This window comes from Solanum stenotomum, chromosome 8 (genome assembly GCF_019186545.1).
Source record: "Solanum stenotomum isolate F172 chromosome 8, ASM1918654v1, whole genome shotgun sequence".
Lineage (NCBI taxonomy): Eukaryota > Viridiplantae > Streptophyta > Magnoliopsida > Solanales > Solanaceae > Solanum > Solanum stenotomum.
Genome location: NC_064289.1, coordinates 3094592 through 3109943, shown reverse-complemented (window position 1 = coordinate 3109943; position 15352 = coordinate 3094592). Strand labels below are relative to the sequence as shown.

The window sequence follows — 15352 nt, the reverse complement described above, 5'->3', positions numbered from 1 at the left end:
ATTTTTCAACTTCAATTTTTTATTTTTTTACCCCACCCTTACCTCGACCCCCCTCCCGCCAGCCCCTACCCCCCTAAAAGAAAAATAAAAATTTAATGTTTGTTTTTAAAAAATATTTTTAATTTCAAAATTTTATTTTCACCCAACCCCTACCCTCGATCCCCCCACCACCCCTCCCCCAAAATGAATAATAATAAATTTAAAGTTTGTTTTTCAAAAAATACTTTCAATTTCAAATTTTTGTTTTTCACCTCCACCCCACCCCTACCTGACCCCCTCCCCCCCAAAAAAAATTAAAGTTTGTTTTTAAAAAATATTTCCAATTTTAAATTTTTTTTTTTTCCCCCTCCCCCCCCCCCCCCCCCGCCCCCCCCCCCCCCAAACTAAATTAAGTTTGTTTCAATTTCAATGCAAAAATTATTTTCTGTTCTCTAGTAAAAAAGAAAGAGATTTTCTCAAAAATAATTTTCATTCATAAATTAGATACTAAAATATCTTTTTCGGAAAATATTTTCTACTCACCAACCTAACATGAGAAAATAAGTCAAAAATCTACTTATTTTCAAGGAAAACATTTTCCATCGTACCAAACACACCCTTAAAAAACGCAACATGACGTCTAAATGAAAAACGGAAGAAGTACATTATAAGTAACTTGCTTTTATTTCTAGCTATCAGCTGACATTATTTTTTTTAATTTTTTTTTTGCATGGGTATTTGAAGATATAAGTAAAAATAAAATTTAGTTGGATTTCCCTCCTTTCTGAATTAACAGTGAATTTGGATTCAAGAATCAAGAAGTGGCTTTTCTATATTTACATTTTTCTCCTTTTCCACCGGTCTTTTTTTTTTCTCCATTGATTCTTTCAGCAGTTGATATAATTCTCTTCCACTTTGTTCTTTGTTGAAGAAAATTTGTTTTGTAATCCACAATGTCCCGTTTTGGAGTTTCCGATCATCTAATCAGCATGCATGATTGCATCCTTTGCTATTTCTGCGAAACTCGAGTTGCATTCATCGAGGATTTCATTCCTAATGTAAGGATTCTCTCTGCATCAGCCCTTAATTCTTGACTCATTATGTTCATGTCCTTGTCTTGTACACGTTGCAGGCGGATGACTTAGTGTATGGAGGGTACATTAATAGATTGTAAGTCTCATGATTTTGAAAATTGGGTATTTTATGAAATTATGATTTGCCTAAGCTTTTTTCTGAGGTTTGTGTATTATATGTAGGTTTCATTATAGTGCACCAATTAACCACCAAGGTCATCTAGAACGACGTGATGGAAATACCCTACTCAATATTTACTGTGTCCAATGTCAAATGTGGTTCGGCTGGCGACTTGTAAGATACTAATATTAAAAGGCATTTGATTTGGTTGCTCTCTATATTTCTTAAAATACAGAATTTATGATTTCTTCAGGTTAGGACTATCCAACAGTCGGAGTATTTTGTAGTAGGAAGATACTTTATGAAATTGTAAGATTCTAATTACAAATTTGCAAATTGAGACTGTAGTATGACTTGTAAGGTGTTAATTCAAATGAATATTTTGTGGCAGGGAGCTGCTTATATACCAGAGTGGTGAAACGTTGCGTGATGCTGTCTTTGGAGTCGCTAATGAACAGGCTCCTAATGGAGGTGCTAATGCTGTTCAAAACGGAGTCGCTAATGAACAGGCTCCTAATGGAGGTGCTAATGCTGTTCAAAATGGAGTCGCTAATGAACAGGCTCCTAATGGAGGTACTAATGCTGTTCAAAACGGAGTCGCTAATGAACAGGCTCCTAATGGAGGGGCTAATGCTGTTCAAAACGGAGTCGCTAATGAACAGACTCCTAATGGAGGGGCTAGTGCTGTTCAAAATGGAGTCGCTAATGAACAGGTTCCTAATGGAGGTGCTAATGCTGTTCAAAACGGAGTCGCTAATGAACTGGCTCCTAATGGAGGGGCTAATGCTGTTCAAAACGGAGTCGCTAATGAACAGGCTCCTAATGGAGGGGCTAATGCTGTTCAAAACGGAATCGCTAATGAACAGGCTCCTAATGGAGGTGCTAATGCTGTTCAAAACGGAGTTGCTAATGAACTGGCTCCTAATGGAGGGGCTAATGCTGTTCAAAACGGAATCGCTAATGAACAGGCTCCTAATGGAGGGGCTAATGCTGTTCAAAATGGAGTCGCTAATGAACAGGCTCCTAATGGAGGTGCTAATGCTGTTCAAAACGGAGTCGCTAATGAACAGAATCGTGGTCAACATCGAGCCGGGATAGTGAGACCAAGAAGACTTAGACCAAGATGGAATAGACCATATTGATGAATATGCAGACATTGATAGCCTACCCATGCTGATCAAAATACAGAAAGATACACACTTTCTGAAATAGAGTTCATACTTTACACAATGCTAATGTATAATTGTGTGATATTTCTTTTTCTCTTTTTGATTTTGGGATCATATTAATACTTCAGGTTGGAACAAAGCAATTGACATTGAACTTTTTACCTGTTTGAGCATTGATACTACTGTTCTCTAAATGCTGCTTATTTCTTGATGCGAATATGTGGTGAAGTTAGATTTTAACAGACATGCTGAGAATTGTGGATTCAATAGCTTTTACTCTTATCCTGAAGTTATGAGCAGATAACACGATCCACTTTTTGTTCAATTCAATTGCTTTCTGCATCTAAGGGTTCAGCATGTGGCAAATGTTTTAGAAAGGGTAAAAGCAATATGGTCATTTTGTAGTAATATGCAAGGCTTGGTATCTGTTTCATTTGAAATCTCTAAATCTGCAATATTTGGAGCATATTTACTGCTTTTGAGCTCTGACAGTCTCTATGCTATTAGGCATCTCGGCTTCTGTTTTCTCCCCTTTCTCTAAGGATGGGAAAACTGTTTTGATAATGACTAGTAGCATATGATATTTGGGTTTCTGCTTTCTGCGGTTCAATTGCCTAATGTATTGCAAATGTGTGACCTTCTGAAATCTTTAAACACTTGGTCTAAAAACACTTGCTGCCAAAAGGTTTAAGAGCTAATACATATCCTGTTCTTGGTCTGGATTAAACGTTTCATTTTGTAGATCCAATTGAAATACATTAGTGTTAAACTAAGGAGAAGAGGAAGTAGAAACTTGATTTCTCAAGAAGTGAATCCTCAACAAGAGGAGAGGACCATTTCTATAACAAGAACACAAGATATACAAGACTTTTTAAAGTTGAAACAAGTTTTAACGGGTGAAGGGTAACTATAACTCTAAAATACAACTATAGGGGTATATTTTGTTCAAAAAGTATGATGGAGGGCAAACAAAGCTTATTTTTTTTATAATAGAGAGGTGAATATAACCCTTTTCCGTTGCTGAAATTAGACCAATAGAGTCACTTATGAGAAGACCTGTACTTTGTCATAAGTAAAAGAAAAAAAAGAAAAAAAAGTAAAGATATACTAACTCTTCTCAACTTGATTCATTCAAGAATCAAGAACTAATTTTTCAAAAGTATTAACCACCAGCTATTTTTTTACTTTCTTGAATTCTCATTTTAACATCATCTCTGTTCTCTTTACATTCATAATCAGTTTGTCTTTTTTCCATTCATAGTTCAGCAATTCACCTGTGATATTTGTTTCTGTAACATATCTATTAGGAGTTGGTTCTTCATTCAACAATGGGAAGGCCCTTTATACTTCACTACGATGAAATCCCTGATGATGATTGCATCAATTGTCGTATCTGCGGAACTCAAGTTGGATTCATCGGGGATCTCCATGCTACTTCTGTATGAATTCCCACTCTCACTGCATCATTATTTCTTGCAATTTATTATCAACGCACCAAATGGTTCTGTCATCTGTGGGCTACAGACATTTTCTTTGATACTCCAAAGTAAATGTATTAATTTCTTCTTAATTGGTCTCATCTGTTCCGAATTGTCTCTTTTGATAAAATTGCACAATTCACTTCATAAAGAGGACATGTAAGATTCAATACTCAATTTTGACAGCTATTTGTATCATTCATTCAGCCCTCTGTTATATTCTTGACTAAGCAAAGAAACTTACTATGCTCATTTTCTTGTCTTGTACATTTTGCAGATTGTATCATGGGTCTTTCATAATGTGTAAGTCTCATGTTTGGAAATTGGGTTTTACAGACGAGCTTAAACTTTTTTCTGCAGTCTTGAGGCATATACACATATGTTACAAACCTTTATATATGCAGGTTTAATGTTGAAGTACCAGAGGACAGGCGATATCATCAAGTAGAAGAAGATGGCAGAACCGTAGCCGACACTTACTGTATTAAATGTGGAAACCTGCTAGGGTGGAAAGTTGTAAGTACCAAAGAACGATTTTGTTCTTCTTTTTTAATTTTTTTCTTACAGAATTTATGATTTCTCCAGATTGCAATCGTCAAACCTAGCATGTTTATTAGAGAAGGAGTATTCATTATAAGAATGTAAGTTTCTAACTACAAATTTTTAGATTAAGACTCTACAAATATGTGGTGTGACTTGTAAGATGTTCTAATAATGAGTAATTTGTGGCAGAAGCCAGATTGATCCTAATAATCAAGATGAAGGTGCTAATGAACAGGTTCCTAATGATGAACAAGGAGGCACAAATGAGTAACTGATCTGAATTGTCTCTTTTGATAAAATTGCAATTCATTTCACAAAGAGGACATGTAAGATTCGATCCTTAATTTTGACAGCTATTTGTATCATGAATTCAGCACTCTGTTATATTCTTGAGCACAGAACAACTTACTAAGCTCATTTTCTTGTCTTGTATATTTTGCAGATATCAATCATACATACATCTTTAATAATGTTTAAGTCTCATGTTTGGAAATTGGGTTTTACAACAAGCTTAAAACTTTTTTTATGCAGTTTCGAGGCATAAATGCATATGTTACAGACCTTTATATATGTGTTATATATGCAGGTTTAATGTTGAAGTAGCAGAGGACAAGGGATATCATCAAGTACAAAATCTAGCCAATACTTACTGTATCAAATGTTGTAAAGAGAGTCTATTCAAATAACTAGTATGTCAAGTGTTTTATTTCTGATATAAACAGTTGACTACTTTTAGATCTCATACTCATATCCTCGTTTCTCTTTTAAGATCTGAAGAATTGCACATATGATAATTCATTGAGAGCAACAAATTAATAAAAATAAATCTACAGCAGGAAGACGATCAATGTACTCAAAACCTAACTCTGTTCATTGATAATGTAATGAGAAATTACAAGATCTAGAGCATAAGAACAACACTACAGAGATCCAACACAGACTTATACGCAATTATAAACTAAAACCTACATTTACTACCACCATAGCACCAACATACAACCCCCAATCTAACCGCCAAATCCATAGAGAGTCCTTCCCTGTCTCTTCAAAGCATAGACAACATCCATAGCAGTGACAGTCTTCCTCCTGGCGTGCTCAGTGTAGGTGACAGAATCACGAATCACATTCTCCAAAAAGATCTTCAACACTCCACGAGTCTCCTCATAGATGAGACCAGAGATACGCTTCACACCACCCCTACGAGCAAGCCTGCGAATAGCTGGCTTAGTGATACCTTGGATGTTATCTCTTAGAACCTTCCTGTGCCTCTTGGCTCCTCCCTTTCCCAATCCCTTGCCTCCCTTTCCACGACCAGACATTTTCACAGAGAAATTTGAAGAAGATGAAGTTTCTAGGGTTTTGAATTTGGGTGAAGTGAAACTCTTTTGGGTGGTGGGTATTTATATTTGGTGGGCTGGTTTGAAATGTGGCGGGGCACAAATCGTAGCCGCTTATTATTTGGGGATTTACTTGGTCATCGACGGATGGTAGTGTTGATCCATGTGAGAGGCGAAAATTGAATATGAGCCGTTGATTGTAAGATCTAGGGATGTTAATTAAAATGAGTAGTGTAGATTTCTACCACGAACTGTTTTACTAGTCCCTTCGTCCTAATTTATGTGTTATATTTCAAATTTTGAGAGTTAAACTAGTTCTTTTATCATGATTTTTCTTCTATGATTTTAAAATATTTCAAATTTTCAATTATTATAAATTATAATTTTTTTAACATAATTTTCAAATATGATAAAAATAATTCAACATTCTATATCTAAATTCACGATAAAATTTTACTCTTAAATCTGAGTTATACCATTTAAATTGATACAAGGGTATGTTTTAGCTCTTATACTATCGTTCTTTACATGCTGCATAATTTATCATTTTTCACATTCGATGAAAGGGTATTACTATCATCAAAATATTTCCTAAGATGGTATTATATATTAAAATGTTTTTGGTGGGGGTAAGGTAATGTTTCGTTCTTTATATTCGGTGAAAGTGTATTACTATCATCAAAATATTTCCTCAGATTGTATTATATATTAAAGTTTTTGGTGTGGTAAATGTATCCATCGTCCTTAATAAGAGATCACAATTTGTTAGCATTATTTTTGATAAAAAAAACATTTTATGTTCCTAATTAAATTTTTTAATACAAATTTAAATTAATTAAACTACGAACAAATACGAATGCAAAACGCAAAAAGTCGTGCATTGGTGAAGGGGCAAATTTCACAACCTTCGTAAAATAAGATTTTTTTTCTATGGGTTCGTGAAGCAATTTCAACTTTCCCTTCTAACCTTCAAGATATAACTTTCTGTCTACTCGAAAACAGAAATTAAAGTCAGTAGTAAATCAGACAAAGACTCGATATTTATTTATTTGTAAGAAACATGTTCAAAAACTTAGATATTAGATATAGAAAAATAAGTGAATTTTTTTAATTTATAGCTAAACCTTATAAGTCACCATCGGAAAAGTCACGGCTCATCGAAAGAGTCACGACCCATCAGAAAAATCACAACTTATCAAAGAAGTCACAACCCGTTCCATGTGAAAAGGTGCTATTCAAATTGCAACCTTTCTCTCTTGGTGTCTTTTCGGAAAAAACACTTCATTCACCCCTTATAAAACCCATTTAACTCTTCTCAACTCGATTCATTCCTGAACTGATTTTTCTATATCAATTATTTATTCAGAAGTAAACTGGTACATTCTTTATCTGGTTTGTCGCTAGTGTTTTTTTTTTTTTTTTGAATTATCATTATCAATCATCTCTGTTACATCATTCCAATTTGATTCTTTTTCATTTGTTATGTGTTTTTTGTCCTGTAACAGTTGATACAATGGGATTTCTGTTTCTTGTCGATTTTGATGAATATCCGAAAGAGGATGTCATCCATTGTATAATATGCAAAACCGGAATTGGATTAGCCAACGATTTCATTGATAGCGTATAAATTCTTACTCTCTCAGCATCTTTCTTGCGTTTACATTATATCATTTTTCAATTCAAAGTATACATTTTGATGAAATTGCTTGCGATTTGTGTCATGAAATTGTTACTTTTGCCTTGTAATTTTGCAGATAGACTATGAGTTGACAGTGGTCTTTCATAAAATGTAAGTATCATGATTTCATTTAGCAACTTCGAATTTGTTATTTGCCTAAACATTATTCTGTTTGTAAATGCAGGTATAATGTGCAAGTGGATGAAGAGAAATACCATAGACAAGTAAATGGAAATACCGTAGCTGATACTTACTGCGTCAAATGTGGAATGCTGCTTGGGATGAAACTTGTAAGTTGCTAATTAATATTACGTACGTGCTGAATTTATTATTCATTTGCAGTTCGTTTTAACAAATATTTATCTATTATTCAGATTGTAGTCCCTTATAGCAACCGGACTGTGCATTTTAGAGAAGGAAATTTTTTGATGAATGCGTAAGTTTCTTACCATTAGGCCAAATGCAATATGATATGTAAGGTATCAATATGATATTATTGTGTGTATGGCAGGCTCGAACTTGTTGATTGTAATAATAAGCTGATGTATATTGATGAAGATGGAGAAGATGAAGAGTATGAAGAAGATGATGGAAGTGCTAATGAGCATGATCATGATCAAGGTGGAGGGGCAGATGAACAGAATCATGATGATGGAGGTGCTAATGAGCACGATCAAGATGAAGAAGATGAAGAGTATGAAGAAGATGATGGAGGTGCCAATGAGCACAATCATGATCAAGGTGGAGGGGTAGATGAACAGAATCATGATGATGGAGGTGCTAATGAGCACGATCAAGATGAAGAAGATGAAGAGTATGAAGAAGATGATGGAGGTGCTAATGAGCACGATCATGATCAAGGTGGAGGGGCAGATGAACATGATCATGATAACGATGGAGGTGCTAATGAGCACCATCATGATCAAGGTGGAGGGGCAGATGATCATGATAACGATGGAGATTGAGGCACCGACAAACTAAATGAAAATGCTAATCAACTGGTTGATCATACAATATAGATAATAGTTGATCTAAAGGCAGACATATGAACTATTATTTAATGATGAAATGCAGACATTTTTCTTAATAAATTGTCTTCTAAGTGATATGCTTGATTATCCTTTAGTGAAAAGTTGCCTATGACAGACCTAATTGTGCTGTCTTAGTATACTGATCCTCACTTGCTTTACTATCCAATTTTATATATCTAGAGTCTAGACACTAAGCAATGTGTGTTGCATGTTCAATACAGAAGAATCTATGATTTCTCCATATTGCAGTCCTCAAACCGTTCAGAAATTATAAAGTCAGATATTTCGTGATGAAATTGTAAGCTCTAATTACAAATTGGCAGATTGAGACTGTACACATATGTAGTATGACTTGTAAAGTGTTGATACAAATGAGTATTTGGCGGCAGGAACAAGCTTATTTACTATAATGATGCAACGTTGCTTCAGCATAATGAGGACCTCGTTGGAGGTGCTAATCAGCAGGGTCCTAATGATCAAGATGTAGGTGCTAATGCTGATCAAAATGACGGTGCTAATGCTGATCAAGTTGGAGGTGCTAATGATCACGATGGGGCCGTTAATGAATTGAATGAATATGTAGATCAACTGTCTGATAGAATAGATAAAATTGATGAAAGTACAGACATTGATAACCTAGAGTTCATACTTTACAAAATGCTACTGTAATTCATAATTGTGTGATGTACTTCTGATTTTGAGATTACAAAGCAAGTCGTAATTGGCTGATTCAATTGCAGACATTTTTCTAAATCCAATGCTAGTGTGGGTCCTAGTTCCTAAAAAAGGGAATGTTTTCGGGGTCTTAAAAGGGGTGTTTAAATAAGAATTATTGAATAGAAAAGAGATGTAAATTCATTTCCTTCCGAATCAATAGTCAATCCTATTTATGATACGGACAGTTGATAATTGAATCCGAAATGACCATTATTTTCATATAGATAACAGTGCAAAAAGAAGGCTCAACTCATAGTTGTTCAAGAATAGTGACATTGAGTTTAATTTGTCGACCTTTGACTTAGGATTAGTTTTACAATCAGAATCAAGTTAGTGGTACATGAATTAAGCATAAATCAAGGTTTTGACTCCACCGTAGACAAAATTATTGTATTTTCGTGGAGAGGGTAAAAGTTTTAAGCATTGCTCTACTTATCCTCGGGCATTTCTCGATTGAAAAAAATAAGACAAAAAAATAATTTTTTTTGATGTATGAACAAACATGACAAAATATTTTATTTTTATACAAATATATTTTTTATAAAGCATTATTATTATACAATATTTGTAAGTATGACCACTATAGAAGGATAATTTTCTAAAAAAACGTACATAATGGTGTCTTTACTCTGAATACAATTTTATGTGAGTGCATTCAAGAATCAACAACTGAATTTTCTATATAAACCTTCAAGAATCCCATAAAATTCAGTCTTCTGCATTTCTAATTACATTTGTTATCTGGTGAGAAGTTACTCTTTTTTTCCATTGATTTTTTCTATTAGAATATGGTTCTTGAATCAAGAAAGTCCCATTAAATTCATTTTCCAGAAGCTCTGTTCTTGTTTGTTACATTCATTTTCCAGCAGCTCTGTTCTTGTTTGTTACATTCATAATCAGTTAGTCTTTCCATTGATGATTCATCTTTCATATTTCTCTTCCATTTTGTTGAAGAAAATTTGTTCTGCAACAGGTTGATTGATCCACAAAGTTGATACAATGCAACGAGAATTAATAGCTGATGGACAAGTTATCGGTAATCGTAATTTCTTCTATTGCAAAAATTGTGAAGCTCCAATTGCACGTACGGAGGATTACGTTCCTAAGGTAAGGATTCTGTCAAATAGTTTAGGAACTAATTTCTCATAAAGAAGATTCTGTTTGTACTAAGAACAGAACAACTTTTCTTGTCCAGCTGCAGGACCTACGTTATGGAGGGTACTTTAAAACACTGTAAGGCTTGGAAATTCGGAAATCTTGTGATGTGATTTGCCTAAGCTTTTTTCTGAGTTGTGAGTATTATATCCAGGAAAGATGTTGTTGTAGTAGACCAGCCTATATTTCGTCTACTTGAAGATGGAAATAACCTAACCACAGCCGAAACTTATTGTCTCCAATGTAATTCGCTAATCGGGTGGAAACTTGTAAGATACTAGTAATATTAAAGAGCATTTCATTTTCATGATAACAGGTTGCTCCTCTATTTTTACTAAAATACAAAATCTATGATGATTTCTTCAGATTGCAGCTTCCAAACAGACAGACTATTTCAAAGAAGGAAGATTCTTTATGAAAATGTAAGTTTCTAATTACAAATTTGCAAATTGAGACTGTCTTTACACACATATATATGATGACTTGTAAGGTGTTGATTCAAATGAGTTTTTTGTGGCAGTGCCGTGATTATGTTCAGGAATCGTGTAACGTTGCGAAGTTATATCTTAGGAAGTGCATATCGACGGGGCCTTAATCAAGTTGGAGGTGCTAATGCTCAAGTTGGAGGGCCTAATGCTCAAGTTGGAGGCGCAAATGCTCATGTTGGAGGCGCGAATGCTCAAGATGGAGGTCCTAATAATGATAAAGATGGAGGTCCTAATGATCAAGATGGAGGTCCTAATAATGATAAAGATGGAGGTTCTAATGATCAAGATGGAGATGCTAATGATCAAGATGGAGGTCCTAATGATCAAGATGGATGTTCTAATGATCAAGATGGAGGTCCTAATGAACAGGTTTTTATCTAATGGCTTTTACCATCACCCTGGAGTTGATTTATGAGCAGATAGAACAATCTATTATATATATTTATCCACAGGTTCCTAATGAACACGATTATCAAGATGTGGGCGCTAATGAGCAAAATGCTGATCAAGATGGAGGCGCTAATGAGCAAAATGCTGATCAAGATGGAGGCGCTAATGACCAGGGTCCTAATGATCAAGATGGAGGCCCGCCAATGAAACGAAGGAAGAAATAGATCAACTGACTGATGGAATAGATAATATTGATGAAAATGCAGACGCTGATATTCTGCTTATACAAAATGCTATAATTCTTGGTGAAGTTACAAACTACATGTAACTACTGTTTAATTAGATCTAATTGACATGTTTCCATTTTGGGTGATGCTTCTTGAGACTTTTATGTACATTACATGACTACTCCTCTCATGTAAATAATTCCACTGAAATCTACAAAACAATTGATTATTCACACAAACTACTCGAGTGTTCAATCCTCACAAAAATGAAAACTATGATGGTCTACCTTACCTAACTATATGTCCTACACACTAGGGGATAGATACAGTGCCTTTTAAATTAACTTTAAAATAAAAATATCACATTTCTATGTTAAAATCAATTTTTAGTTTTAATATTCATATTTTGTCTTTAATAACATTATCTGATAGAAATGATATAATATATTTAAAATTATAAAATCCATTTTTTATATTTAAACTTATAAAATTAAATTTTATTCTATATTTTACGTAAATATTCGACCAAATAAAAATACATAAAACGTGACAGAGTAAGTATAATATAATAACAAATAAACAAATGAGTTGGAGGCCACAGTAGGGACTGCAAGTAGAAGGCAGCGGCCGCCTAAGGGCCACAGTAGGGACTGCAAGTAGACGTAAGAGAAATTACATTATATAAATTATATTTACACAAATCTGAAAACTTGTGCCTAGAGAGAAGTTAATACTAACGCATAACTTGTGCCTTGGGACCTGTTACTGAACTTATGCCTAGAGAGAAAATTTAATATAATAAACATATAAATATATATTAACTAATCATAATTAAATAATATGTCAGGCAATCTGTCATTCCGCATTAATACTCTGATAAGTTTTTAGTTTAACCATTGAAATTCACACAAGAAAATTTGTTCAATTACAGAGCTCTTCTCAATTAGTTGTATTCAAGAATCAAGAACTGATTTTTCTGTTATAATTCCCACCCATTTCAAAACAGAGCTCTTCTCAATTAGTAGATTCTCATTGATCAACCAACTCTTTTCAGAGCGATTATTAAACAGAGCTGGTGAAGCCATTTCAAAACAGAGCTCTTCTCAATTAGTAATATTCAACAATCAAGAACTGAGTTTTCTGTTATAATTTTCACCCATTTTAAAACAGAGCTCTTCTCAATTAGTAGATTCTCACTGATCAACCAACTCTTTTCAGAGCGATTATAAAACAGAGCTCTTCTCAATTAGTAGTATTCAAGAATCAAGAACTGATTTTTCTGTTATAATTTTCACCCATTTTTTGTTTTATTGGATTCTGATTGATCTACCAGCTCTTTTCTCCCTGGTGAGAAGTTAGTCTCTTCTTTCCATTGATTTTTTAGCTTTTATATTTCTCTTACATTTTCTTCTTTTTTCTGTAATAGGTGAAACATATCTCCGCATGATCACGTCTACTGTTATAACTGCGGAACTGAAGTTGCACTCGTTCATGATTACCATGACACTGTAAGGATTTCTACTGTATGATTTCTTGCTATCGATTTGTGGTTCTTTGATACTTCAAATTTTCAATTAATTTCTTCTGAATTGTTCTATTCGCTTATAAAGAAAAAAACAAATAGAACCAACTTATTGTTCTATTCGATCAGTATGTGGTGTCTTTTGATGACAATATGTACGATTCAATCCCTTAATTTCTGCAGCTAGTTGTATCATGAATTCAGCACTACTTGTTATATTTTTTGACTAAGCTCAGAATCAACTTATTTTCTTGTGTTATAAACATTGCAGGTAGATGACTTAGTGAATGCAGGGTTTTTTACTGAAGTGTAAGTCTCGTGCAATTTCAACATCTTGAGATTTTATTTATTGCCTAATGAGCCATATATGCAGGTATAATGTTAAAGAAGCACAGAACGAGCAATATATTAAAGATGGCATGACCCTAGCCAAGGCTTACTGTGCTAACTGTAAAAAACTGCTCGGATGGAAACTTGTAAGATACTAGTAATATTAAAGATCATTGAGTTTCATGATAACAAGACGATTTTGTTGCTTTTTTTTTCCCTCTTAAATTACAGAATTTATGATTTCTCCAGATTGCAGCCTCCCAACCGTCTAGGAGTCGTAGAGTAGGAGGATTCTATCTGACATTGTAAGTTTCTAATTACGAATTTGCAGATTGAGACTGTCTGCACATGATTATATGTGGTCTGACTTGTAAGGTGTTAATTCAAATGAGTATTTTGTGGCAGGAAGAAGGTTAGTTTCTTTGATGATGTAACGTTGCATGATCAAAAAAGACGCGATAATGAGAAAAATGTTGATCAAGGTGGAGGCGCTACTGAGCAAAATGTGTATCAAGGTGGAGGCGCTAATGAGCAAAATGTGTATCAAGGTGGAGGCGCTAATGCGCAAAATGTTGATCAAGGTAAATGTTGATCAAGGTGGAGGCGCTAATGAGCAAAAATGTTGATCAAGATGGAGGCAATAATGAGCAAAATGTTGTTCAAGATGGAGGCGCTAATGAGCAAAATGTTGATCAAGATGGAGGCGCTAATGAGCAAAATGTTGATCAAGATGGAGGCGCTAATGGACAGAATCATGATCAAGATGGAGGCCGGCCAATGAAACGACCGAAGATATAGATCAAGTGGCTGATGGAATAGATAATATTGATGAAAATGCAGACATTGATAGCCTACTCATTCTGATATTCTGCTTATACAAAATGCTATAATTCATAATTGTGTGATATTCTGTTTTGAGATTGCACTACATATGGTATTACTTCAGGTTGGAATAAACCAATTGATACTGAACTCTTTACATGTTTGAGCTCGGGTACTACTGTTCTCTATATGCTGCTTAGTTTGGTTTAAATTTCTCGATACAAGTCATCTGTCAAGCATTTTTGAGTATAATCAACTGGTTAAAAGCTTAGTTGCGTGGACTCTTCACTTTTGATGCCGCACCCGTCTCGGATTCTTCAAAAATACACTACTTTTGGCGAATCTGACACAACCGTTGGCATTTTTGAAGAGTCCGAGCAACATAGGTTAAAAGTACTAATGGATTACTGATATTTCCTTAGACTTTGCTTGACAGTATTTGATTTAATGCAACAAACATCTGCATTAGTTAAGATCAAAACAGAGCTCATCTCAACTTGGATTCTGTTGAAACTTTCAAGAGAAAATAGCTGGAATAAGCAAGAGGAAAAAACGTTTTTAAGACATACTTGTCACTATACTAAAAATAGTTAGTTCTTCAATTTAGAAAATCAAAGAGATAATTTATATTTAAATCATAATTTACCCTTGTTATTAACTATGATCATTTTCGAAAACACTAATTTATCACTTAGTTCCTAATATGTACTGATTTTATGAATTTTTTAGACAAATACAAAATATGAATTAGAACAATTGAATTTCCACGAACCCATAACCAATGCACTAAATCTTTTTGAGAGAATATTTATCTTGGATGTAAGTTCAGTACTATTTACTTCACAACATAATACCCAGTGTAGTCCCATACGGTGGGTCTAGGGAAATAGTGTATACACATACCCTTACATTTACCTCTGAGTGATGATGTAGAGAGGTTGTTTCGAATAAACAATATTAAAAATAAAATACGAACAATTCATTTTGGAGACTGAACATTTACTAGTTAGATCTACCATTCTCTATATTCTAGTCATGTGTCAAGTATTCAAGCAATTCACTATAATCTACCATTTAAACTATCTTAGAAAGTCACTTAATCAATCTAAATAATTTTATTAAATTTAGATTTGCAGTAATATGCATTTATCAAGACTTCATTTTAAATGTATTTAAAATAATATTTAAAGCAGTCACTCTCATATGTCATTTTTTTTTAATTTATACCACTAGACAGAGTGTCTAGCAGTTTTTTATTAAAATAAAAATTCTCAATAGAAATTAGTACAAGC

The 15352-nt window shown here is 34.0% G+C and overlaps 5 protein-coding genes across 5 annotated transcripts; 4 read left to right on the top strand and 1 right to left on the bottom strand.

Moving 5' to 3' along the window:
- The first annotated feature begins 932 nt into the window (after nt 1-932).
- On the top strand, nt 933-2315 carry LOC125874712 (uncharacterized). Its single transcript, XM_049555719.1, has 5 exons — nt 933-1037; nt 1112-1149; nt 1236-1347; nt 1427-1482; nt 1565-2315. The coding sequence occupies exons 1-5, from the start codon at nt 933-935 to the stop codon at nt 2313-2315; spliced, it is 1062 nt and encodes a 353-aa protein (XP_049411676.1).
- A 1355-nt stretch (nt 2316-3670) lies between these two features.
- On the top strand, nt 3671-4634 carry LOC125872362 (protein yippee-like At3g08990). Its single transcript, XM_049553078.1, has 5 exons — nt 3671-3781; nt 4098-4123; nt 4225-4336; nt 4406-4461; nt 4553-4634. The coding sequence occupies exons 1-5, from the start codon at nt 3671-3673 to the stop codon at nt 4632-4634; spliced, it is 387 nt and encodes a 128-aa protein (XP_049409035.1).
- Nucleotides 4635-5213: 579 nt separating this feature from the next.
- On the bottom strand, nt 5214-5735 carry LOC125874715 (histone H4). The gene has a single exon (XM_049555723.1). It carries the CDS (start codon nt 5680-5682, stop codon nt 5371-5373), a length of 312 nt encoding a protein of 103 aa, XP_049411680.1. The 5' UTR covers nt 5683-5735; the 3' UTR covers nt 5214-5370.
- Nucleotides 5736-6314: 579 nt separating this feature from the next.
- LOC125872361 (uncharacterized) lies at nt 6315-8343 on the top strand. The gene is made up of 6 exons (XM_049553077.1): nt 6315-6334; nt 7105-7321; nt 7455-7489; nt 7563-7668; nt 7753-7814; nt 7890-8343. Exons 1-6 carry the CDS (start codon nt 6315-6317, stop codon nt 8341-8343), a joined length of 894 nt encoding a protein of 297 aa, XP_049409034.1.
- Nucleotides 8344-10811: 2468 nt separating this feature from the next.
- On the top strand, nt 10812-14036 carry LOC125872359 (uncharacterized). Its single transcript, XM_049553075.1, has 7 exons — nt 10812-11138; nt 11222-11354; nt 12813-12894; nt 13282-13384; nt 13488-13543; nt 13644-13819; nt 13870-14036. Exons 1-7 carry the CDS (start codon nt 10812-10814, stop codon nt 14034-14036), a joined length of 1044 nt encoding a protein of 347 aa, XP_049409032.1.
- The last annotated feature ends 1316 nt before the right edge of the window (nt 14037-15352 follow it).